Below are 26,675 nucleotides of genomic sequence, written 5' to 3'. Positions count from 1 at the left end.
GGTGAAGCTGCAGCAGCTTTTTATGGTGTTCCTAGATCTACCTTGTACAGACTTGCCAAAAAGATCAAATATAATATATGAATATAACACAAATTCATTGTAACATTACTTAAGTGGTGTGTCAAATGTGTGAAGAGTTCTACAAATCTTCAAAAAAAAGTTGGACTGACATTATATTCAGTTGTGTCTTGTGATGGACTGATTTCGTTGTTTTATTAATTTCTGACAATCTTCTTTTGATGAAACATTCTGGTTGTATATTGTAATCTGATTAAATTGTTTCAATTAAATGTGAATTTTACATAAAATTTGTTTTGAGTTGACCAATAGATGGGTGATAAGTTGAAACAGGCATAAACAATCAATTTTCATTTTACCCCCTCAGCAAATAATAAAAATGGGTTTATTTTTTGTAAATGAAACATTTTTTTTTAAACATCCAAGTATGGGCTTTTTTCTATAGCAACTTTACGTGTCCTTGTTTATTTCAGGACAGAGATCATTAAAAGAGCACAGGAAAACACCTGGCAGATACATGAAATATAATCAAGGAAATATGCAATGTGCCGTCAATGCTCTTGTCTCAGGAAAAATGTCTGGCGATGTAGCTGCATCTATGTTTGGTGTTCCCAGGTCAACCGTTTACTTTCTGGCCAAAAAATTAAGAAAGGAAAATGAAAATAAATAAAAATTTCCTTGGAAATTTTGGGAAAGATGAGACTGATAAGTTATAATTTGTGTTGAAGAATGAAACTTCAGGTTTGCTCGAGTGATTTCTGAATTGGTTCATCAAGTGTTCGTCTTTAGAAGTTGAAAAGTTATTTGAAGAGGTTCAATCTCAGATCAAGTACTAGTATTAAATTTAGGCAAAAAGAACAAAAAGTTCTTGCAAATGACTTGTATGGAAAAATTATATTTGATAAAAAAGTGTTCACACGTTGTAATTTGCGTATGCAAATAAGTAGAATAAAACTGGTGATGGCTTACACCAGCATATGCAAATAAGTAAATTAAAACTGGTGATGGCTTAAACATGTGAACTAGATAAATACAGAAAGAGAACAATGTTTTAAATTCAGTTGCAACTCTATCTTTCAGACTTTCATCAAAAGATTCGAAGACGAAAGCCCTTTAAGCGTCAAGACTATGATTTAAAAAATTTGGAACTGGCTGTTTTGGCGGTACAGACGGGTATGATGCGGAGTACCCAGGCTGCCTCACATTACGGAGTTCCAAGGACTACAATTCATACACGTTTGGCTAGATTAGAACAACAATATATAGCATTATCAGCTAATAGTGATCATGGGAACGAATTAAAATGATGACATTCTGTTTGACATTGTTGGAAATATGAGTTTTGATAGGAATCCTCATGGTTCATTTATTTATCTTATATGACAGGTCTAGAATAAAAGATCTATGTACAACATAATGAAACAGTTACCTAGCTTGTAGCAGTTTTAAGCTGATAAAAACTAATGGCAGTTTTATATATATTTCATGTTCATTTTTTGGTCTCGCCTTCAATTTCAATTCTTATTGCCTAGTATACTGGTGGGGTGGGGATCAGGATAGAAAAATTAAACAGACTAATGCAACAATAACAAAATCTTGTCTAGATTAAAAAGGTTATAGAATTTATTATCATTATATTTTTGTATACTTCACAGGGTTCGGCAGGTTCAAGCTCCCAGTGAGACCTCGTAGTCGCGACTATAAACAGAGAAATTATAGTCCTGAAGCATTAGAAAGGGCTGTTGAGGCTGTTAAATCTGGATTATTGACTGCCAACAGGGCAGCAGTTTTATATGGTGTGCCACAGCGAACAGTTTATAACAGGATAGGCAAATACAAGATGTCTGTCAATCAAAATAATGATTATGTTTCCCACATAGTACAAAAAGTGATATTTGATGACAAGTGAATAGTTCAAGTTTAGAAATTGTTTATATGACTAAAACAATTCAGAAACCTTCAAATTTAGAAAAAAATGCTCACATGTTTTATTGGCATTATTTACCATGGCTTCATTTGTTTTAATAAGAATCTGAGATTTGCTTTAATAATGAGTATGAAAATTGTCCCATGGGAAAATAATGACTTTGAATGCAATAATAGTTACAGTACATGATTTCACACCTAATTGTTGCTGAACGAAACTTGTATGGGATATTCAAAATTTTTAAATTTTCTTCACCTTTTGCTTCAAAACCATTCCATACTTAAGATTTGTGATGTTTCAAAGAAGTTTGGATCTTGTGGCTTTTGTTACTTAAACTTCCATTAGCCAAGTGCTAGTTTACTGCAATCTCTTGCTTAAAATGTGACTGACAATGGAATCCTGTCATTGAAGAATAAATACTTGATAAGGATTGAAATGTATTACAACACTACCAGAGTGTATGTAGTGTTTTCTTAGTAGAAAGTGTACAGTGATCTGTTATGACTTGTGTTTTGTAACTGGAATTGACATTAATTTAGTTGAACACAAAAGATTTGTGACTTGAATTACATTAATTCAGAATTTTGAATTACTTAATTGTGAAAATGAATTATTTAATATATTTTTATCATATATGAAATTGTGAACACTTATTTTGCTGCAATAAAGCATATATTGTGAAATTTCTGTTTCATTTTTCTCTTAATTCAACATGGAAAACATTGATCTTCCTAAAATATCATATCATGTAGCAAAATGTAAAATCACAAAAATACTGAACTCAGAGGAAAATTTAATTGGAAAGTCCATAATCACATGGCAAAATCAAATGACAAAACACAAGCACTTGTGTCATCTTGGCAGATACATTGCACTAGACTTGTATTCACATGAGATTTGTCAAAGTTGTCGCTTGTTTGATAAACACGCAAGAACTATCCATATTATCAAACATTTGAACACAACAGTGGTTTGAAACTAGAATTGTACACAAACATTCAAAACACTAAACATTAGACAAAAACAGTTTGGAAATTTTAGCATATTCAAATTAACTAAACACTTTTTTTATCACAGTTAAACTGGTTCCAAATGTTTGAACTAATTTGAACCGATTGAAATACACGGACTTGTACAAGTTTTGTCTTTGTCAAAATGAAAAAAAATAAAAAAATGAAGTTGCTCAGTTAAAAAACAGTTTACATTGCATCAATTAAATTGAAGATATAATTGATCACATGTTCCTGCATGAAAAGTAGATTAAGACCTTTAAAAAAGGCTACTGGAATGTTACTAGTTTTCTAACTTGCTATAATGCTGGTTCTTTTTGTTTCGAACCAATCATTCAGTCAGTATCCACCTTCACTGGTTGACATATTTGTACCTAAAGTAAAAAGAAACAAATAACATAAAAAATTATAAGATAAAAATCCTCATCAAACTATTACATCAGACAACAGAACTAAAAAAAGGATAAGGTTTCTTAAAAGACAATGGAACAAAAATGAAAGACTGATTATTGAAAACTAAATTACTATAGCAGCAGTACTAGTATACAGTGATAAATCTCACCAGAACTTGCTAGCCTTCACTTGTATGTGCAACTTGTATGGATATATATCTAAGGTCAGAGTTAAAACTTGACAAAAACTTGGGAGGATTTAGTGTTGTTATTGAAGAGGAGATATTAATCACAGTTGTCTATTTTTAATTAATGGATTATGCGATTTGGAAATGCAAATTCTTTTAGAGACACTGTACTTTTTGAAGCTCATTGATAAGCTTAGTGACAAATATCTTCTTGTGGATGCTATGGTATATCAGATCAGAAAAAAAATCCCCTCAAAAATTATTTGATTCTAAAAGATTGGTTGAAGATACAAAGGGGATATAAAACTCACGAATCTATGACAAACTGACAACAAATTGGTAAAAACTGAAAATGACATATAAACAGTTTACCAAACAGAACAAGATAAACCACACTAAAACCTGGGGTGATCTTGGGTGCTTCAGAAGGCTGTTGACAATTTCTTTGAACAAATCCTGTTGGTTTTGCATTCATTGCATACTTTTGTGTAAATTTTTCTTTCATTGAAGGTTTGGAGAACCAATATTTCCATTGTAGTCTGTGGAAACTGATTATCATGTTTTTTCAATTGATTGGCTTGTACAGTAGTGAGCAAGACTTTTGAGTGGAAAACAAAATCAATTCATGATCTATCATTTCAAACATTTACTTTTGCTTATCTCCAAGAAAGTATGTTAAACTCATCAACGTTGGAATGAAAATTCTTGATAGTTGTAAACATTTGTCAACTTTAATTGGTGTTTTGTTTTATCTGGGTTAAATTTATTGCCAAAATTATAATGTTTTTTTCAAGGTTTTCTGTTATTTTATTATATGAACATTAGGGAAAATTGTTTGGAATAAAGAGAGATATATAAATAAACTATCAAAACCTATAATGTAGATAGTATAAGTTGATGTACTTGAATTACAATTGTTTAAAATACAGTAGGGTTCTCAGGGTCTATGGAAAATTCATGTAGAAATAGAAATGAGTATTCAAGGCAATAGATACATTCTGTATATCTGAAAAGTAAAATTTTTAATTACAGCAACAAACAATATGATATTATTCCATTTAATTGCAGATTATTCCTTCCTTTTAGAAAGAAAAAAGAAAATTAGAGATTACGATATCAGAAATTTAGAATTGGCAGTGGAGGCAGTTGAACATGGGATTTTGTCTAGTCGCAAAGCTGCCAATTATTATGGCGTACCAAGATCTTCTGTCGTGTCAAGGATTTATAGGAAAAAACATTTTAATAAAACCGTGAATACACAACAAGAAACTGACTAGATTTTGAAAAATGTGTAGAACTATATAATAGACAAGTATATAAAATATTGTTGTACCTGATGTATACTTATGTTCATAGATTGGAAAATTTCTTGCGATACTGAAGTAGTTTTTTTTGTCACATGACTTTTTTTGTGTTAAAAGATAAAAACTGGATATTGTATTTTAATTTTTTTTGAAATGGAGAACATCTTTTTACTCTTTTTTGTTCAAGTCTGCATTGAATTCGATTTGTAAGAGGCATGAAATACATAACCACACGTTTTCTTTAAATAGTTTTTTTGTGCAAGTATTTCCTAGCAATTAATTTGAATTTCACTCGTGCTTCACTCATTTAAGAATAAACAAAAATAAAAAGATGATAGAGATGGAGATATTGTTGTATGTAACCTTTTGATAATTGTTCAAAAGTCTTGATTCTTGATAGAAAATAAAATTTAAACTCCAAGATACTATTTATTCTGCCGATTTATTCGATTAGTACTAAGTAGACTTGTCTCTTTTTACATTTTGACTACTTGCATTGGGGATTTATTTGGAGAGTGGCAAGAAAGTATGAGGTTCTTGCCTGATCTTATTTTCAATAGAATTTAAATAATCATATCGGATTTCAATTTTTATGTCATCTATCTCTCTTTCAGATGGCACGTTTAGTGGGCTGAAGAAAAAATATTTACCAGAACAGTTAGACATGGCAGTTGCGGCAGCGTTTTCTGGTCAAATGAGTGCTTATAAAGCTGCCAAAGTTTTCTGTGTTCCTAGGAGAACCATTAGCAACCGTATTGCTAGAATTAAGAAACACAATATACCTCAGAAACACAATTACTTCATTGAGTGATTCAGACTTTTTGAAATTAAATCAATAATGGATGTTTGATGGAACTCAGATTTTATGTTGATTTGTATAGCATATGGAAACTTATTTGGTCTGATTGGTATTTGATATTTAAAGGATGCTTGACCAAAAAATGTATGTGGATGGTTCTGTTGTCATTGGGTCACATTGAAAAAGGATATAAAATAAGTTTCTTCAAAGTTGTTGGATTGGGGACAGGGAAATTAAGGGTTGCAACTGTTAGTCAATAAATATAAGATTTATCTTCCATTTGCTAAAAAAAAATGATTTGAACAAGTTGTAATACTAAAATTTGTTTACACTTCTGACAGTTTTTGTGATTCTTTCAGAGAAAAGTTATGTTAGAAGAAAGGCATACGACCATAAACAGTTAGCATTGGCTGTGTCTATGGTTGCTTCTGGTCAGATGACGGCCACCAAGGCATCAAAAGTTTATGGTGTTCCTAGGAGAACTATTGGGGACAGAGTGGCCAAATATAATAAAACAAAAGACCAGGAAAAGGAAATAAAGAATGAAATTTCACCGTAAAATGTTTAAATGGCATTTCTTATAAAACAAACTGATCCGAGGAAAAAATGTTGTGAATTATGTGAATATCAGTGAATAAAGCTGCAAGACAGTTAATTGGAAATTGAAAAATTTAGCAATTTTGAATTTGTCATATTATTCAATCTTTTTTTGATACTTGTGTTCTAATATGATAATTTGTGTACACCAGAATCGTTTGAATTCAGAATATTACTTTAGTTTGTATGGCTTTAATAAAAATGAATAGTAGCAGTCTGAAAATTTCTTATGAATACAAAGACTTGTGATATTTGTTTACTTATTTGATGGCTTTATTGAAGTGCTTTTATTTGTTGAAAACTGGTAATATTTTAATGAGCTTTGGTATCTTCATCATTTAACTGTTTGAATAGTATGATGGATGTAATAATTAAAAGTACTGCATGGTATCGGAAATGTCATTAGATACTTTGAAGTGAACTAGGAAACAAAATGGTTGTATAATTTATATTAATATAGATATCTTAACAGATAAACCATTGAATCATATATTTGAAAATATTTATTTCTATACAAATCTATTTCAACAATTACTGAGTCTGTTCCAATTATATTATTTTAGAGAGTACAAGATACCAGTCACCACGATATAGACAGAGTTACAATTCAGCAAGTTTAGATAGAGCAATACAAGTTGTTAAAGCCAAGATCATGTCAAGTTATAAAGCTGCTGACATGTTTGGAGTTCCTAGATCAACCATTCTTTATCGTATAAAATCTGACTCTGCCAAGGCTAAAGAAAAAACATAAATCTGAAAAAGACCTAGATAACTGTTTAAATTGTGCTTTATGTTAAACTGTAATGCCACTTGAAGAAAGTATTTTATTGTAAAAAGTTTTGTGCTTACTGCATTTGACAGTTGTGATTGGACTAAAAGTTTTCACTGTGTATGACCATTGTGATTGGTCTAAAAATTTGCACTGCTTTGACAGTTATGATTTGTTTTTATCTGAAAGTGAAATTTTTATATCATTTGGCAAACCTATATTTGTATGTAAAGTGTACATGATCATGGTGTAGAAGAATATTGATCATATGCCATATACTAAAGAAAGTCTGACATACCAATGCTATGCTTCTGTAACAGGAATGGGGTCTATGCTTTATTTAAAAATATACTAATGGTTGGTATGATATATGAGATGTCTCTCTTTGCTGTATCTGTGACATGGTTTATGCTTTGTTTGATATTTATCTGTGATGGCTGTTATGATATGAGGTGTGTCTCTCTTTGCAGTAACCCCATGGAGAAAGAGAAGGTTGAAAGATTATGATCCTCAGCAAATGGTGATGGCCATTCAGGCTGTTAAATCTGGTCAGATGACAGCGGCTGCTGCTTCTAAATTCTATGGGGTTCCTAGAACAACAATTATCACTAGAATACAAAGAAATACTTGGATGGAAGAACATTCCTAAAATGATAGCAAATCTTGATGAAAAGAAAGAAATGCTGGCTTTTGTCAATTTTTCTTCCGCTATTGAATGAACTTTGATGTTGAATTTGTGGATTTTTTCCAGTTTTCCTCAGTGTAATTGACTACCTAGAACTTTACATAACTGAATTGGCATTGATAATATTTGGAAACTTAAATCTTATTGGACACAAAAATATTTAACTTTGACATTGATATATATTAAATGCTTAAAAAAATGTTCTGTTGCATTCTATGGAGAACGGTGAATGGGATGAATTATGTAGTGATCTAAGAAATTTGTGACATCTTGTGTAATATCAAAATTTCACAGCATATTGGTATTTTTTCAGAATCCCCTCAAGCCAATGAAAAAAGGAAACGATTTGATTATGAACGAGACTCCAATGCCCAGCAACAATTAGAAAAAGCTATAACTGCAGTAGTGCAGGGGAAAATATCACAACGTCAAGCTGCTAGACAGTATGGAGTTCCACAAACTACCATTTCGATGAAAATGAAACAAAGAGGATTAATACAACCAGCTTACTTTGATTTACATCCTCTCTGATTATGTCCTTTTGAAGAAAGACTGTTGTGTCCATTTTAAATATTTGAATATTAAAGGGTGGATTATGCCGATTTTCTCTCTACCAAATGAAAGAGAATTCTAGATATTGTTGATTTTTATTTTCTCACAATTTGACCTAATGCTCTGTTTTGTACCTTTGATAACTATTTTACTAGAAATATTAAAAGACTTCTTGTGTTTCATTTGAACACTCTTGGATCACAGTTTTTCGACTTTCAAAATAGTGTGATGGGAACTTATAATTATTATAAATAAAAGTGCTACTCTATACTCAATTTTATGGTTTTGTTGAATGGTGATTTCTAGTTAAGGTTCTTACTGTATTTTGAAAAACATTTCATTTTTTGCTTACAGAACGATACACCTTTATCAAGCAAAAACAAAGATTTGCAGAAAGTAATGTGACTCGTATTGAAAATTTGTCAAAAGCCATAATAGCAGTTCGCAGTGGTCAATTGTCTCAGCGACAAGCTGCAAAGATATTTGGAGTACCTCAAGCAACCCTTTCTCGGAAAATAAAACGGTTAAACATGTCAATGATGCCTCCAGATTCTTTGCCACCATACTCTTAGTTCTGATGTTACTGGGTGATTTAATTGTTGATGTGATATTGAAATGTTGACCTTTAGGTTTAGGAAGTTATATGGTTCAGGATTGGATAATGTCATGCTTCAGGACTAGATAATTTCATTAACCAATATTGCATTAAGTTTTGATAAAAAAAAAAATTAAATGAATTGGGGAAAATTATTACAGAAATCTTGCATTTCTACCAAATCATGTGTCTCAGTATCTAGGTTAATCTTCAATGTACTTTCAGAGAGGAGACAATATAATTATAGAAATTATCAACCTGAGATTTTGGAAGTTGCTGTAAATGCAGTATTAAAGCATGAATTATCTCAACGCCAGGCTTCTAGAACGTATGGGGTACCTCAGCCTACAATTTCAAAAAGAATTCGAATGATGAGAACAAGACAGCTGCTTGCTCACAGAGAGCTAGAAGTTGTACAGGAAGAGCCTAAAAATAATAAAGAACACTCAAAAGATACCATGTAGAATGATACTGTGTTTTGATTGGTTCATGTTTGTCAGTTTAAGTTTTTATGGTCATGGTGCATTGTTGTTCAAAATATGATATATACATATAGAGTGTACAAAAAGTGTAGAGTTATTTTGCTTTTCTTTATCTTTTTTGATTATTTGTATTGACTGCTGGTAAAGTGGTTTAGATTATGATTTGATTTGACTTATAGAAATAGGTGCATTCATTATAATCCTTACATGGACTATAAAACTGCGGGAGGTTGTCACTGTGATATAGATCATATTCATAAATAACATTGCTATATTGGTTTAATTAAAATTTTTGTTTACCAGGTAATTTTTTTTTTTTATCCCAATAATACAATGAATTAATCTCATTTACATAAGTTGAGTAAGCTCTGTATAGCTTGCTATATGGTATCGGTCTGGCACTCTACTCATAATTGAAGGCCATATAGTTACCATGTTTTAACATCCATGTCATTTGGACAATGGTGGATAGTGATTGACAATCATACAAAATCTCCTGATTTTTATATAAGCTTGTAATGATTCAGATTGACCTTATATCTTTATACATGATGTAATTTTGTAAATGATTTTTGGCTTTGTTCAAAGAATATATATGTGTTGTATCAAATACTGATTGTTGTAAATTGTAAAATAATGCACTGGTTTGTGTATTTTTGAATATCTTTTTCAATAAAATATAGATTATTAAAATTTTCTCATTTATTTTATTTCAATATGGATGCCTGTTGTCCTGTTTGGGATATTAATATTAATGCTATAGGGAGATTCTAATGTTATTGTAAGTCAGGTCTTTTGGTATCTCATATGTTTGAATAATGGTTCTTCGGCTTTCTATTGTTTGAAATGCATTTTTTGGGCTTGTGAGAATTATCTTTGACCTTCCATTGGACGAGATTAAGTTTTGTTGATCTTATATTCGTTGGAATGGCTTTGATTATGAGTTTATTGATAAGTCTTTAAATGCAAAAGTGAATTTGTGTAGTATCTGAATAATAAAAGTAAAGAAAAGGGGGAATGGGACAGTTAAAACAAGGCATGCTTTTAGAATCCAACAAAAAAATCTTTAATGGTTAAAAAATTCCTATCTTTCAGCCTTCCAGAAAACATTTCCAAAGAAGAGAAATTATGATGCTGCAAATATGGAACTGGCAGTGAATGCTGTATTTAGTGGCTCAATGTCTCAGAAAAAAGCGGCTCAAACTTATGGAGTGCCACAAACTACTATATCATTAAGACTTTCCAAATTAAGAAAAAAGTTCATCAACGCAAAAAACAATTTCTGAAATGAAACTACTTCTCCCTTGTAGCGTATTAAATGATTAGTTGTTATGAAGATTGGCATTGTCATATTTTGCGAGCTGCCAGAATTACGGTTTAATGATGTTGAAAAAAGGGTGGATGTTTTTGAATAGTCACTTTATTGAGATTTTGATTTTTGGGTATCTTTCAGATCATGCAATAAGAAGTAGTGGTAGGAGGTGGAATTACGACTTGGACACTTTAGAGAAGGCGGTTGAAGCTGTTTGTTCAGGAGCTATGATTCCTACTGTAGCCGCTAAAGTGTTTGGTGTACCTAAAACTACTTTGTATACTCGACGATCAAAAATGACAAAAAAGACTGATAGTTCACAATTTCATACTCAGGATAATAAGAAATGAAAAATTTCTGATCTTTCAAAGAATTTTGACAATGTGTTTAATATGGACTGTGTATTGAAAACAGTTTAAACAATGTACAAAATTGATGAAGAATCTGGATTTTTAGCTGATATTGTGTGTAACAGGACTTGTATATTGAAAAAAATTGAAATGGCTTTATATATCAACTATGATAAAATTAAATAATCAAGACCAGTAATTACAAGATGGCAATGGTTGCAAATATGTAGTTTATAAAAAATGTTGGTTTTGAATCTTATAATTTACAGTGAGGGAAAAGGCTTCTTGTATATTCTAAGGGGAAAAGCTTATTGTAAATTGTGATGGAAAAAGAGCTTAAATAAATTTGATGTATAGAGTTGAGTTTCATTTTTAATAAGGAAAGAGTCTCATCTTTAATAAGGAAATAGTTAACTTCTTAGACACTTGTGAAGTTTTGTATAAGATATTGTGAGAGCATAATTGATTCCATTTCTGATGACTTCCTGCATTGCTTTTCTTTGTTTCAACCAACACACTTTTTGATCTCTTACACTGATAGGTCATACATGTATGTCATTGTAAATAAATTATGGAATTACAAATTTTTAATCTTTTTATCCAGGGATTTATCTTGGTGATTTTGTTTTTTCAGATGAATTTAAAGTTTACAAGAACATGCAACTTTGTAGTAGTAGAAAGTTAGGGTATAGGAGATATGACCAGGTGACTCTTGAGAGAGCTGTACAGGCAGTTGAGAGTGGACATATGACTCAACACAAAGCCGCAATAATGTTTGGTGTCCCTCAGAGGACTATCTGCTATAGACTTTCAAAGGAGAAGAGGAAAAAAACTGGCTAACAGTTTTGACAAAAAATGTTTGGTCATGTGATTTGATAGTTGTAATTGACGGGACATGAGTTACCAATTCTAGCAAAACTATTGACTTCGTGATACTAAAATAAAAACCAGAAATCAAGAGTAATGGGGTTTATTTGAAAAAGTGTTATACAAAAACGAACTGGATTGATTTGAAACAAACAATTGATATGATACTTGACTGCAATTCATTTTCTTCTAAATGGTACAGTTTTCTTATCACAGATTTTCCTTTCATATGTGGTTCATTTCTCCTTGAATCAGTAGAAGTTTCTGTATATTTTCAGATCCTGGTAGATTAAAGAGAAAGATGATAGAATATAAGTTATATGCACCTGAAAATCTTCAAAGGGCATTGGAAGCTGTTTTTAATGACCAAATGAATTGTAAAGAAGCTGCTATTACTTTTGGAATACCTCAAGCCACATTATATAGAAGATATACTAAATATCACGAAGCAAGAACAAAATTGCAAAAGAAATGATTTTAAAGACCATAATAAGGGTTTACAATATTCAGAAATTTCTTTTTATGTTTTGTGTTAAACTATTTTTTGGGTTCTGATTGAAATAAATGCCTTTAGAAACAAGAGGTTGATACATGTACTGATATCTTCAGATATAACTCTTTATGTTGAACATTTACCAACTTACTTGGATACTCTCATTTTTTAATGAAATGTGATAGAATGTAATGGATATTTCATCCTTGTGTTCTGTTTTTCTCTCAAAAACGTAATGATATACATGTATATTCCATTTATTATTTGTCATGTGGGTGTATTTGTTCCTATTTTGAAAGAAGAATAAAATTAAAAAAACAATAGAAAATATATCTTGGTTTTCTTGAAGACAACATAACTCCTGTAAGTGTTTATTTTTGGGAAGGGAAAGAGTGAAGGAAATAGTCAATGCTGGCAATGCTAATATGAGATTTGACCTCAAAATGGATTGTTTAGAGTATCAGCTGATTTTTGGTATCCAGTTTTGCGTGAGATAATCAAAATTGTTAAAGCCAAACATCTTTAAACATTTTTCATAATCATATTTCCATTTTTTGAAAAATTTAATGAATTATTATATTGATTGAATGGTTTAAAAATGTTTGGAATCTGATGTAGGGATTTTCACAAATGTTTTGGAGTATGGATTTTCACATTGCATGTTGATACTAAACTTAATCATCACTAGATTTATTCAAAGAAGTAAAATTCCTTAATAAGCTTTTAAAAAAGAAATCTTGTATTTTTCAGATTATCAATTTGATAGAGGGGATGTGGGCTATTATAGAACATACTCACATATCAATCTTCATAAAGCCATGAAAGCCGTCTTTAACAAAGAGATGAATCAAAAAGAAGCTTCGATTAAATTTCAAGTGCCTCAATCCACTTTGTGTAGACATTATGCTAAATATAGATTACACAGATCAAAGTTTGGAGATTCGTATTAAATGTTTCTCTACGTATAATTTTTTTTTTCGTAAAGAGTTAAAATTCTAGGAGAAAACTTTATCGATTTAAATAAATTCATTGTGACATCTATTTAGTTGTATTTTTGGAAGTATTCTTAATGTATATCAGGCAGATCTGAAAGTCGTTTCATTGGACTTATAATTGACATTTATTACTAACTTTTTTTTTGAGCAGTTTATTTACAAAACAGTTTTCATGTGTAAATAAATAAAGACAAGATAAACTGCAGTGAAAACTAAGCTGTCTCTTGATTGAATATCAACAAAATTAAAAATTGCTCAAAGAAATTCTGGCTGTGGCTAAGAATGTCTTGAAAAAGAATCCTTGAAAATAAAAGGTTTACAGTATTCAATGATAGGGTTGCATTGTTATAAAAGAATTGATCGCTCTCATATTGGTTTTTGATATGAAATATAATTTGTTTGGATATATCTCATTGTCTGAAGGTTTTTATATTGTTGCTCAATTGTCAGCTGTTTGTCTTTTTGGTATATGTTGTTTTTTGCCATGGTGTTGTATAAACTATATAAATTTGATAGATTCTATGTAAGTGTCACAGTAAGAGCTTGCTAACAAAATCCATTAGAAAGCCAAAAAAAATATTAGAGAAACATATAAAAAATCTTAGCTATTGATTTCCCTATGTTTCAGATTTTTCATGGAGAGGAAAGAAGCGAGCCAACTTTTATAGAAATTATGATCCTCAAAAGTTAGAGAATGCCCTTGATGCTGTACTAAAGGGTTCAATGTCCCAGCATCAAGCAGCTCGGGTTTTTGGAGTCCCCCAAGGCACAATATTTAACCGACTTGCAAAGCAGCGTAAACAGGCAAAATTAAAAATGTCCACAGAATAGCAATAAAAGTTGTGACAATTAAAACTGTTTTTTAATTGATAATCATTCTATATAATTGTGATTTGAAGGGAGAGTTGTACTTTCATTGGCACTCATACCACATCTTCTTATATTTATATTTGGGTTATTTAAAATTGATATTAGAAATGAAAAGGGCAATAGAATAACATTATGGCCTTTAACATGTGTTTCAGATCCATTCCATGGGAAAAAGAGGCGTTCAAATGTGGGTTATAAACAATATTACAATAACCAGATGGAGACAGCGCTCAAAGCTGTGTTTGACAATCACATGACACATAAAGATGCAGCAGTGAAATTCGGTGTTCCACGAAGCACTATTACCAGACGATTACGACAATACATATCTGATCGACAAATCTCTGAACAAAAAGATAAAACTCAGCATAATTCATAATGTCAATTTTAAAGGATTAAATTGTACAACATAATATTATATAAAAGTTACACATTTAAACAAAATTCACAGTACAAGTATTGTATATTTTTAGAATGTTTAGAATTAAAAATAAAATTGTAAGGAAATTTGATGATGATTGGAAAAATTGAATTTGATTGTACTAAGTATATATACTATATATCCAAAATTTTGTAATAATGATTATAATTGGCAAATATCTTCATCTATAATCCAAAATTAATACTTTATTCTTAAAATGATGCTTTCTTCTGATCATTTGCACTTAGATTTTTCATATTAAGACCTGAAACCAAGTCATCATTTTTGAATGTTTTTAACTTTTTTCTGTTAGCTAATCTCTGTTTTGTCATCTTTGGGTGGTTAAAACACATAAATGAAGATTTTTATGGTGTTTTTCAGGAATGTCAATGAAAAAGAAGCGTTTCCTTGCAGATTATAAAATGTATAATCCCCAAAATTTGGAGAAAGCCCTTCAAGCTGTTTTTACCAAACAAATGAGCCAAAAGAAAGCAGCTGAAACTTTTGGCGTGCCACAAACTACCATCTCAAGACGACTTCCTAAATTCATCACTGATTTAATGGAATCTGCCAAGAAAATACCATAATTTAAGACATTGAAAATTATTTGAAAAATCAGAACATTCAAATTTAAATATTGTAACTTTTTTCTCTGTTTTAAAATTTAAACTTGAGATAATTTGTATTTAGCTAAATTCAGCAATTTCTTTAAATTACAAGTGAATTATTAAAGGATTCATTGCCCATTTGTTTACTCCCAAATTTTTATATTAATCTCAAACATTTAATAATACAAATATGTTTTAAATATTTTTATACATGATATAATACATTGCATCATATAACATGGATAAATTGTTCGATCACTACAAATAAACATTATAAACAAGTAAAATTCTATTTTGTTTTTAATATATAGTTGATATTCTACTCCACTTTTTGTTGGGGTACTTGTTTTTCATTCCTCAGTTTTCTATATAGTGCTTTTTGGGGATTATTTGTTCATATATTTGGGTTTGGTTCAGGATATGTGTTTTACTTTTTGGTTACAATTTCAAGTTTTCGTTTTGGTTACAATTTCTTGGTGTTCAGTTTAGTGTATGTCTTCAACTAGTTTTGGAATGAGAGGTATTTTTCATCTTTTTTTAGTTCAGCAGAGAGCAAATTTGACTTTTGGAGCACAGTGAATTTGTGTTAGTGTCCTTGCCTTAAGAGGGGGAGGGGGGTCATGGGTTCATACCCCAAAGATCTGAAAATTGGTATTTGCTTCCTCACAGCTAAGTATGTAAGATTTAGGAGACTGACTAAGGATCAGTAAGAGCAATGCCAGACCAGTCCGATCTAGTACAAAGGAGCTCAGCTATATTCATATCATAGGATCATGTTATCTATCTCAATTTTCATTTAATTTGTCTCTGGACTATGGTTTGATTCAGTTAAGTATCAAACATTTGATGTTAAATTTAAGATTAATAGTAATTGTGTATATATAAACAAAACAATAAGTGGGCAGTGTATATAAAACAAAACAGTAAGTGGGCAGAGTATATAAAACAAAACAGTAAGTAGGCAGAGTATATAAACACAAAACAATAAGTGGACAGTGTATATAAAACAAAACAATAAGTGGGAAGTGTATATAAAAACAAAACAATAAGTGGGCAGTGTATATGAAAACAAAACATTAGTGGGCAGTGTATATGAAAACAAAACATTAGTGGGCAGTGCATATAAAAACAAAACAATAAGTGGGCAGTGTATATAAAAACAAAACAATAAGTGGGCAGTGTATATAAAAACAAAACAATAAGTGGGCAGTGTATATAAAACAAAACAATAAGTGGGCAGTGTATATAAAAACAAAACAATAAGTGGTGCAGTGTATATAAAAACAAAACAATAAGAGGGCAGTGTATATAAAAACAAAACAATAAGAGGGCAGTGTATATAAAAATAAAACAATAAGCGGGCAGTGTATAAAAAAACAAAACAATAAGTGGGCAGTGTATATAAAAACAAAACATAAGTGAGCAGTGTATATAAAAACAAAACAATAAGTAAGCAGCATGTAAAACAAAACAATACGTGGGCAGTGTATATTAAAACAAAACAACATATGTGGACAAGGCATCCAATTAGACCCATCCAAAGTACAGAAAACAAATTACAAATAGATCAATAAAAAAGTTATTAACCTGTAAAATTGTTACAGCCAAAAAATGTCATTTGAATGGAAAGCAAAGGATGATAGGCATTAAAGGTAGCTGAATCTGTCTAAGATCAGATTTGCTTGTGGGAGCAACATATTTGAAGAAAATAGTATTTACAGATCACAAGAACAGTACTAGTGAAAAATAGATAAAAAAAAGTAATGATTTGAAAGGCTGTTTGGATTATCTGAATTAATGTTTAAACAATCAATATCTTGTGCTTGAATGTTTCATTTGCTTATGTTTATTGTTGTGGTTGAGTTGTCAAGGTAGTCATTGTATGATTTAAAGTCTTGCTGGACTCATTTTACATTAGATGACATCTAACAGAACATTAAATAGTGCATCAATAGTTCGCTGAAAGTCGGTGCATGTTTACCAGGAAAATAAACTGACCTGAATGAAATTTTATTTATGTTTCAATGTGATGTTAATCCAATCAAACAAATAGTAAAAATCTGCAAAATATTTAGATTATAAACTAAATAATAAACAATGACTCACAATCCTGTAATCAAGTGCTTATCATTGCACACTACAATGTTTGATTTTGCTCATTGTTAAAGGCCATAAGCTGATCTGTGGTAGTCTCCATCCTTGTCTTTTGATCTCTGGTTGATAGTTGTTTAATTTGCAATCTTACCAAATCTGATATTTGTATTGAGTTTATAAAGAGTTAGAATATCTCAAATTGAAGTCTCATCTTATTAAGTAGTGATTTTAACCTAAGGAAAACAGGTGCAAATTAAAAAGTTTGTGTTTGTCTATGCAGTTGCAATTTTAAGCCATCTCTCTTGAAAACTACACTGTTTGAATATTGCTGAAACATTTATGACACACAAATGTTGTCAAATACAGATCTTGACATGCAAGAAACACTGGACTTTTGTTTGTATGTTTCAGAACAATCTTGCTTGACTGATGCAATGGGCCTTTTATTACCAGTGAGACGACAGTACGATCCTCTGATGTTAGAGCGAGCTATTAATGCCGTTATGTCTGGAACAATGACACAGTCTAAAGCTGCTCGAGTATTTGGTGTTCCACAAACAACTATTTCAGGACGAGTGAAAAAATTAAAGCCCTAATTTATCATTGAGTGGATTTTTATTACGATAACTTGTGTGAAAATGGTGAAAGAGATGACAAACTGTAATAAGTGACTTCCACTCTAATGAAAAACTTTACAATCGACATTGCCATTTATTTTGTAAAAAGTATAATAAATTAAACAAAAAATAAACCGAACTGACCATATTAATTGAAACAAAACTTTTTGTAAATAACAGTTTGTAGAAATCAATCTTTATATATCAATTAAATGTAAAATATATTTGTTGTTTGAATTGTTTCCCATTTCTTCATCCATCTCTTGGCCAAACAAGCATGCAAGGGCTGTATAGCCAGTCACATGCGTTAAAAACTTCCATATATATCTCTTGGCCTTTTATAAGTGACTGTTGGTGATGGGGTTTGCTCAATGTTGAAGGTGACATATAGTTTGCTTACATCCAGGTTATTTTGACTCATTGGCAGTCAAATCACATTTCCGTACTTTTGTATAGAAAAAAAGGGCTTACATAAATTCATGTTTTGCAAATGTTTGTTGAATAATATGGTCCGTTTCATTGTTTCGGACAAAGGTACAAGAATGCTTGACAGTTTATCTGTCTTAATAGCCGGTAGAAAGGTCATGCAAGCAGAAAGTTCATGTGTCATTGTAAATGGTTGAATGTTAAATAGTATCTATTATAAAGTAGATGTCACACAAGTTAAAATACCAGTCTAAATGAAATTGCATGTCTTGCAGGTTTAAGCTCACGTTTCATTGAAAGACAGAATCGTAGTACAAGATATAAAAAGTATGATGCACAAGATCTGGAACGAGCGATGGAGGCTATATGTCATGGAAATATGAAAATTGTTGATGCTGCCAGAATGTATGGCATACCGGCTACAACATTATCTACACGCTATGCCAAATACAAAACTAAAAATATGTGATCAGCGGAAAGAAACAAATTAAGTTTGACTGCTGTAAAACTAAATTTTAATTGAAAATTTTAAATCAGCAATATTGATTATCAATCATGTTTATATTGATGTAATTTCATTATTTAACACAAATGTTGATGTTACTATCTAAAGTGAAATGTAAATGATAAAGGTAAAAAAGTTTAACTGTCAAGGTTTTTCAAAGATTTGTTGAAATCAGTTTTGACTATTTGTATGAAGTTTCTTGTAGTGGTAACATGAACTGCAGTTGAAATTTATTTTTGAAAATTGATAGCTATTTAAGGTCAAATTCATGTTTTTATATGATTGTTTTTGTCAAATAAATAATTTTCATCATGCATTTGGTACATTGTCTAGTACATCAATTGTTCATTGTGGTTTTGTGTGGCTAAAATTTAAATAGTATGAACTTGTAGTGGATTATTACTTTTAATCATATTACTGTCCTGAAAATGTGGGTTCATAACAGTTTTAACATTGCTTATTTTTTACTGTTAAGTTTGTGCAGATATACAGGTTTTAAGTTTATTAATTTTTGGGTATGATATAAAAATGTTTAAGATTTGAAGAAGTCCAGAAGGTATTTGTTTAAATTTTTGCCTAAAAGGAATGAGAATAAAATGTTTATTAGAAATGATTGTAATTGTTTTAAAACAATTCAATTACAACTAATTTATATAAAGTGAATTACAACTAATTTATATGTATTTCAGACAAACCATATAGGAAGATTCGATGTTATAGCCATGAAAATTTACAACAGGCAATTGCTGCAGTTCTAAGTGGAGTTTTGTCCCAGAATAAAGCTTCTTTTGTTTATGGTGTGCCACAAAAGACAATTTCTAGGAGAATTAGAAAAATAAGAGATCAAAATACAACTTGAAACTCTTTACAATTAATTTTGAGCACGAAACTAAAAAAACCATAGAAAAACTGAAGAATGCAAAAAAAAACAACAATGTATTAGTTGCTGATGGAGTTATTTGATGATGAAAAAAAATATGCCTTTTGTAAATAATAATGATCACAAAGTCTGCTTGCTTGTACATGTATTTGGAATAGTATAATAAAAATATATAGCACTTTTTCATTTTATTTAATTATGGCTAGACTAGATTTTGAACACTACTTTGACCAAAAGTTGGACATCAAAAAGATTATGTACAGAATCAAATAATCAAGGAAAATTGGCTCTTTTGAAATGGAAAGATGATGTAAATTTACATATCAGATGCATATGGCTATATAAAAGTCCTTTGTTTTATTGCTTAAAAATGATTTGGCTCTTTGATTGAATGTTTTTTTCTCTTGATTGATCATATATATATCTGATTTCATGGCTTTAACTGTTATATTTCTTCTTTCTTGTTCTAATAATATGTGATGGGTTACAGTGCATTAATTCACATATAGATAGTTATCTTATTGCATTTGTTGTTGTTACTGATAAAACAAAATGTGTAACAGGTTTTATGAGTTTTGAGAATTTATATACTTGGTTTGTCATTGAAGTATTTATAGCAATTAGTTTTAATGGCAGATTCAAACAATTGCATTTGATAGTGTGTTTTTGAGCTTGACATTAAATGATCATCTGTCTTAGTCTATTGGTGAAAACTTTTCTTGGTTTACTATTTCATTGCCAAGTACCTCAAATTTCTCTGTATTCAACTTCAACTTGAAAAATGACCACAAATTGGTAATACATTTTGAAGAGCTATAACTTCTCTTTGGAAACTGTATCAGTAAATAAAAGTAAAAGTTGTTGACTACTCATTTTGGTGGCGGCTTTTGTTAAGACTGTGACAGGAGTAACCCTAATGTCTATCATATATCTTTCAGACTATTTCTCCGTCTACTGGAGAAAGAAGAAACAGCGTGAATATAGTCCGGAAAAATTAGAGGAGGCAGTGCAAGCAGTACTTGAGGGACGCCTGTCACAAAACAAAGCCGCCCATCAATATGGAGTACCCCAGTCAACTATCTCGACAAGGATCTCTAAAATGGGGGCATCTAAACTTTTACTACCGCCATTGTTCAGAAAATAGTTCCAATTGGATATGACATTTTTAAATAGTGATATTGTTTCGCAAACATTCCATCTCCTCACTTTGTACTATGACACTTAATTTTGATTGACTACTTGGAAATAAACGAGCTGATCAAGGAAAAATTATATCTTTGAAGTAAATGAAGCTTGTGTTGAATTTGTTGACAAGAATGTTGGAAAAGGATATGAGTTCTCTTTGATTTTTGTAAATAAGGTTTTGAGGATAACATTTTTGTCGCATTTTCAAACTGGTGCATTTTTGTTAGTTTATTGATTTGTAGAGAAATTTTATTCGGATTTAGTCATATTGGGCAGAAGTTGTTGAATCGGATTTCATTTTTTTTTATATAGAATAAAGTGGAGGTTTTTTAATTTGTGTTTTTACTTTAAGTTCTATATAAATACATTTTTTTAGAACTGTAAATCAGGAAATTGATGCATGCAATTTTTTAGTTCAATGATCATCCTGTTGCTTTTTATACGACTGCAAAAATTTTAATTTTTTGGTCGTATATTGCTATCACGTTGGCGTCGTCGTCGTCGTCGTCCGAATACTTTTAGTTTTTCGCACTCTAACTTTAGTAAAAGTGAATAGAAATCAATGAAATTTTAACACAAGGTTTATGACCACAAAAGGAAGGTTGGGATTGATTTTGGGAGTTTTGGTCCCAACATTTTAGGAATTAGGGGCCAAAAAGGGCCCAAATAAGCATTTTCTTGGTTTTCGCACTATAACTTTAGTTTAAGTGAATAGAAATCTATGAAATTTTGACACAAGGTTTATGACCACAAAAGGAAGGTTGGGATTGATTTTTGGAGTTGAGGTCACAACAGTTTATGAATTAGGGGCCAAAAAGGGGCCCAAATAAGCATTATTCTTGGTTTTTGCACCATAACTTTAGTATAAGTAAATAGAAATCTATGAAATTTAAACACAAGGTTTATGACCATAAAAGGAAGGTTGGGTTTGATTTTGGGAGTTTTGGTCCTAACAGTTTAGGAATAAGGGGCCCAAAGGGTCCAAAATTGAACTTTGTGTGATTTCATCAAAAATTGAATAATTGGGGTTCTTTGATATGCCGAATCTAACTATGTATGTAGATTCTTAATTTTTGTTCCCGTTTTCAAATTGGTCTACATTAAGGTCCAAAGGGTCCAAAATTAAACTTAGTTTGATTTTAACAAAAATTGAATCCTTGGGGTTCTTTGATATGCTGAATTTAAAAATGTACTTAGATTTTTAATTATTGGCCTAGTTTTCAAGTTGGTCCAAATGGGGGTCCAAAATTAAACTTTGTTTGATTTCATCAAAAATTGAATAAATGGGTTCTTTGATATGCCAAATCTAACTGTGTATGTAGATTCTTAATTTTTGGTCCAGTTTTCAAATTGGTCTACATTAAGGTCCAAAGGGTCCAAAATTAAACTAAGTTTGATTTTAACAAAAATTAAATTCTTGGGCTTATTTGATATGCTTTATCTAAATATGTACTTTGATTTTTGATTATGGGCCCAGTTTTCAAGTTGGTCCAAATCAGGATTCCATATCAAGTATTGTGCAATAGCAAGAAATTTTCAATTGCACAGTATTGCACAATAGCAAGAAATATCTAATTGCACAATATTGTGCAATAGCAATTAATTTTCAATTGGAGTTATCTTTCTTTGTATAGAATAGTAGTTGATAATATATGTTGGAAATTTGCCAGACATGACTATGATGTCATTTTCTATTTTTATTTGCCAATAACTTTATGTAAATAACTTCATTGGAAATTTGTCAATATAAAATGTTGCTGATGAAGTTTTTTTTATTGTTTTATACAATAAACAATGTATATTCACTTTTACTACCAACCAATCTTTACCATTCAGTGATAACAAGCACTTTATTTTACATTTTAATATTTTATGATGTATTTAAAAGAGTAGTTATTGTTGCAAACTCCATTAGAAATTTGAATTGATATCAGTTTTGGAAAAAGGGAAACGGGGATGTGAAAAAAAAGGGGGGGGGGTTAAATTTTTCTCATTTCAGATTTCATAAATAAAAAGAAAATTTCTTCAAACATTTTTTTGAGAGGATTAATATTCAACAGCATAGTGAATTGCTCAAAGGCAAAAAAAAACTTTTAAGTTCATTAGACCACATTCATTCTGTGTCAGAAACCTATGCTGTGTCAACTATTTAATTTTAGATTTAAAAAGTTTGAAGAAGAAATCTTTAATTGATTTGTAAAATCTTGACATTTGTTTTGTGTAAAAAAAAACCATGTAATGTCAAAAATTTGATCACAATCCAAATTCAGAGCTGTATCACGCTGGAATGTTTTGTCCATACTTGCCCCAACTGTTCAGGGTTCGACCTCTGCGGTCGTATAAAGCTGCGCCCTGCGGAGCACCTGGTTTGCATTGATAAAAAAAAAGAATTCATGTCTGAAATTATGGTATTATATTGGAAAAACAACAACAGATATTTTATAAAATTACTAAAATTCAGTTTTCCCATTTTACATTTGGAATAACTAAATATTTGCACTGTATATCTTTCAGATAACAAATCTGGACAGATTCCCAAGAGTGGAAGATATTGGGTCTATAATCCTGACAATTTAGAAATGGCCATCCAGGCAGTGCAAGCTGGGCACATGTCCAAAAGCAGGGCTGCTCGATATTTTGGGGTCCCAAGAACAACAATCTGCTCACGAATGTTTAGAAAACCACCAGATAGCCAAACAGAATAAAACCTTTGTCAACTTTATAATAAACATTGAAAACCTTTGTCAACTTTATAATAAACATTGAAAACCTTTGTCAACTCTATAATAAACATTGAAAACATTTGTCAACTCTATAATAAACCTTTAAAACATAAACTAAGCAAGAATTCCAAAATCCAAAAGTCATTAATTTTCTAACAAATCTATTTATGTCTTTCAGATATGAAGATTAAGGCAAGGAGGAAATTAAGGAAGTACAAACGTGAAAACTTAGAAAATGCTTTGATTGCAGTAAAATCTGGGCAAATGAGTCAGACAAAGGCATCACAAACATATGGTGTACCTCAGTCTACGATAGCTACCAGAATTTCATTGTGGAAACGTGCCCAATTCTTAAATAAGAACTTTGATACATAAACAATCTGGATTGCTATTTGAAATTAATGTGAAAGCTAGTTGCTGTTTAATGTTTATATAAGAACATGTTTTACCGAGAAACACCTGTGAATATAAGGACTAATTTCAGAAAAAGGATCATGAACTAGTAACATGAAAACCAAAATTTTGCATATTTTGCTGACGATAATGATAAGTTAAAATAACTAATATTGTAATATTAAGTGCTGTAAAAAATGCTTGATTAATTAAGGGATTTCTAGCTGCTTGATTGTAAGAAAAGTCTAAATACCAAAAAGTTTTTCATTTTAAATTTAATCAGCTGTTTTCAATATAAAAAAAAATAAATCTTGAGTTCAATCAAGTTGTGATGTTTCTATGGCTTAGTTTGTTGAAAATGGTGTAAAATTGTTGTAAAATAAAAGCTGTCAATATATTGTACTGATTAATATTATAATTTTTTTTGGACAAAACTGACTGTACATAAATAATGAAGACATTTAATATGTAAAGTCCCAATCTCTCTATATCGGCCAGTATGAAGTTAAGGCTGTAGGCTTGAAAAGTCATTGTCTGGTTAAATATTTCATTGTCTGTTGATGCTAAAAACAGCAATGATATATAATATTTCAAACTTAAGAAACAAATAATTTAGACTAGAGAGGTTGTGTCTCTTAGAATGGAATTGTCAAAAGTGAAATGTTTTAATTTGATAGAGATTTTAATTTTATTACTTCTAAGTTCTATGAAGTAAAGGCTTGTTGAAGGTAGTATGGTTACCTATAGTTGTTAATTCTGTGTTTTGATCTCTTGTGGAGAGTTGTCTTATTGGCAATCATACCACGTCTTCTTTTTTTAAATATTCGATAGTAAATCATGCCTGTTTATGTGTTTCAGATCATCATAAAAGAGAAAGAAAAATGAAACCTTTAAACAACCAGAATTATTTAGGAAAAACAGAAGTTGAAGGAGAAGCCATCAGTCTAAACAAAGATCCCATATTTCAAATGTTTCCACCTCAAATGGGTTTTAATCTTAATCAGAAGCAAAGAAGAGGGCCAAAGCCCAAATCTTATAGACATGAAAATTTAGATAAAGCTGTTGAGACTGTCTTAGCAGGGAAAATGACTCAGACTCAAGCAGCCCTCTTTTATGGTGTTCCTCAACCTTCAATTGGTTGTAGAATTTCACGTTCAAGGAAAAAGAAGGAAAATGAAGTCTTGATGTCTTAGCATACTGTACATATATATGCCTTTAATCTTGTTGTCTAATTTTTGTTTTTCCCCCTTGCAATTTGCCTCAATACCAATTGTAACTTTTATGTGGTCAGAGAGAATTGTTTCTCTTGTAGAATGTATTCAAATGTCGTGTTTCAAGAGCATCTGCTTTTATGTGATTTGCAAAAGGTTTTTCAATTTTTGACTGAATAGATTACTATGTGGTAGGCCAGAGCTCTTATACTTGATAAAAAATCATGTATTCGCTCTTTAATTATATGCAAGGAAATTATTTTTTAGTGTCAAAAAAATATGGAAGTGATGTATGAGCTATTTGAAATGATTTGTATGTAGCCTGTGACTTTTTGACATGCTTTCTTTACTGGAACATCTTTGTTTTGGGATTTATAATGATGTTTGAATATTGATATAGGTTAAGAATAGACGCTTATCATTGAAAACATACCACAAGTATTCATTCAAATTAATTAAGAATAAATAGTAAATTAAAACCTGAAAAAAAAAGAGAAAATGATACTATTCCTTATATGTTTCAGACCAATCACGAACTAATGCTAAAAGGCAGTGGAGAAGAGATTACAAGCCACAAAAACTGGAACAGGCAATTGCAGAAGTTTTAGCGGGCCGTATGTCCCAATGTCAGGCTGCCCGTGTGTTTGGTGTTCCCCAGCCAACAATTTGTTGTAGATTGAAAAAAATGTCTTGATATTTTTTTCCTGGACACTTTTTTTTAATATTTTTGGTGTTGGGTTTTATACGTTCATATTTTTTTCCCTATCTAATGAATAGCTATTTGTACTTGCCTGAAGCCAGCTTGTTGGACTTTTTGGAAATCAATTTTCAGGGAATATAATTTAGAATTTTGGGTTGAAGTAAATTTCCCGATTAATAAAGAGCACTTGCAACTGCCTGTTGAAAAGTAACAATAGTGGTTTTATTTTCAGATAAAAATATAAAAAATTAACCAGAGTTTTAATGTTTAAGGTTCTCCATATTGTAATTTTGTAATTTTATCAACGATTCTTGTGTGTTTCAGATTCTTTGGTCCAACCAGAGAGGCGTCTTCTGCGAAAGCAAGGACCTAAAAAAGAGTACAGTCCCAAAAACATGGAAATGGCTATAAAAGCAGTTATTGAAGGGAAAATGACCCAGAGCCAAGCATCTAGGGAATATGGGGTCCCTCAACCAACCATTTCTTTTAAAATCCGTAAACTCCAACAATTATCAAATACATTTACTTGATGATTTGTAAAGATTAGTTTTGAAGAGTGGGCCAAGGGTTTGATCTCATTAGCTTGTGAAGTTAGTTGATTGGTTGTATCTTGATATTGAGCATTTTTGAGCATTTCAGAGCATTTATAATGAAATCCATCAAAATGTTGATTTATTCACCTGTTAAATCCTGTTTTGTTGTGTTTC

At 30.7% G+C, this 26,675-nt stretch overlaps 1 protein-coding gene across 24 annotated transcripts in view; it reads left to right on the top strand.

The window, feature by feature from the left end:
* Window positions 1-26,675, top strand: part of LOC143083055 (uncharacterized) — a 174,971-nt gene that overhangs the window by 52,692 nt on the left and 95,604 nt on the right. Inside the window, exon 5 of one of the 24 annotated variants that reach the window (XM_076259247.1) lies at window positions 25,793-26,071. The exons of 9 other annotated variants lie outside the window; for them this stretch is intronic. In XM_076259247.1, coding sequence (XP_076115362.1) covers window positions 25,793-25,962 — 170 coding nt within the window. In that variant the 3' untranslated portion in view covers window positions 25,963-26,071. Of the gene's footprint in view, window positions 1-1,098; window positions 1,341-1,673; window positions 2,629-4,603; window positions 5,261-6,798; window positions 7,002-8,002; window positions 8,277-10,771; window positions 11,337-11,614; window positions 11,945-12,125; window positions 12,669-14,360; window positions 14,790-15,007; window positions 15,522-17,739; window positions 17,997-19,565; window positions 19,938-20,694; window positions 21,048-23,842; window positions 24,455-25,792; window positions 26,072-26,675 lie in introns of those variants that run through there. 14 more of the 24 variants (XM_076259233.1, XM_076259224.1, XM_076259245.1 and 11 more) reach the window with 14 other exon arrangements.

This window comes from Mytilus galloprovincialis, chromosome 7, assembly GCF_965363235.1.
Source record: "Mytilus galloprovincialis chromosome 7, xbMytGall1.hap1.1, whole genome shotgun sequence".
NCBI classification, from domain to species: Eukaryota; Metazoa; Mollusca; class Bivalvia; order Mytilida; family Mytilidae; genus Mytilus; species Mytilus galloprovincialis.
This window is presented reverse-complemented; position numbering and strand designations above follow the sequence as displayed.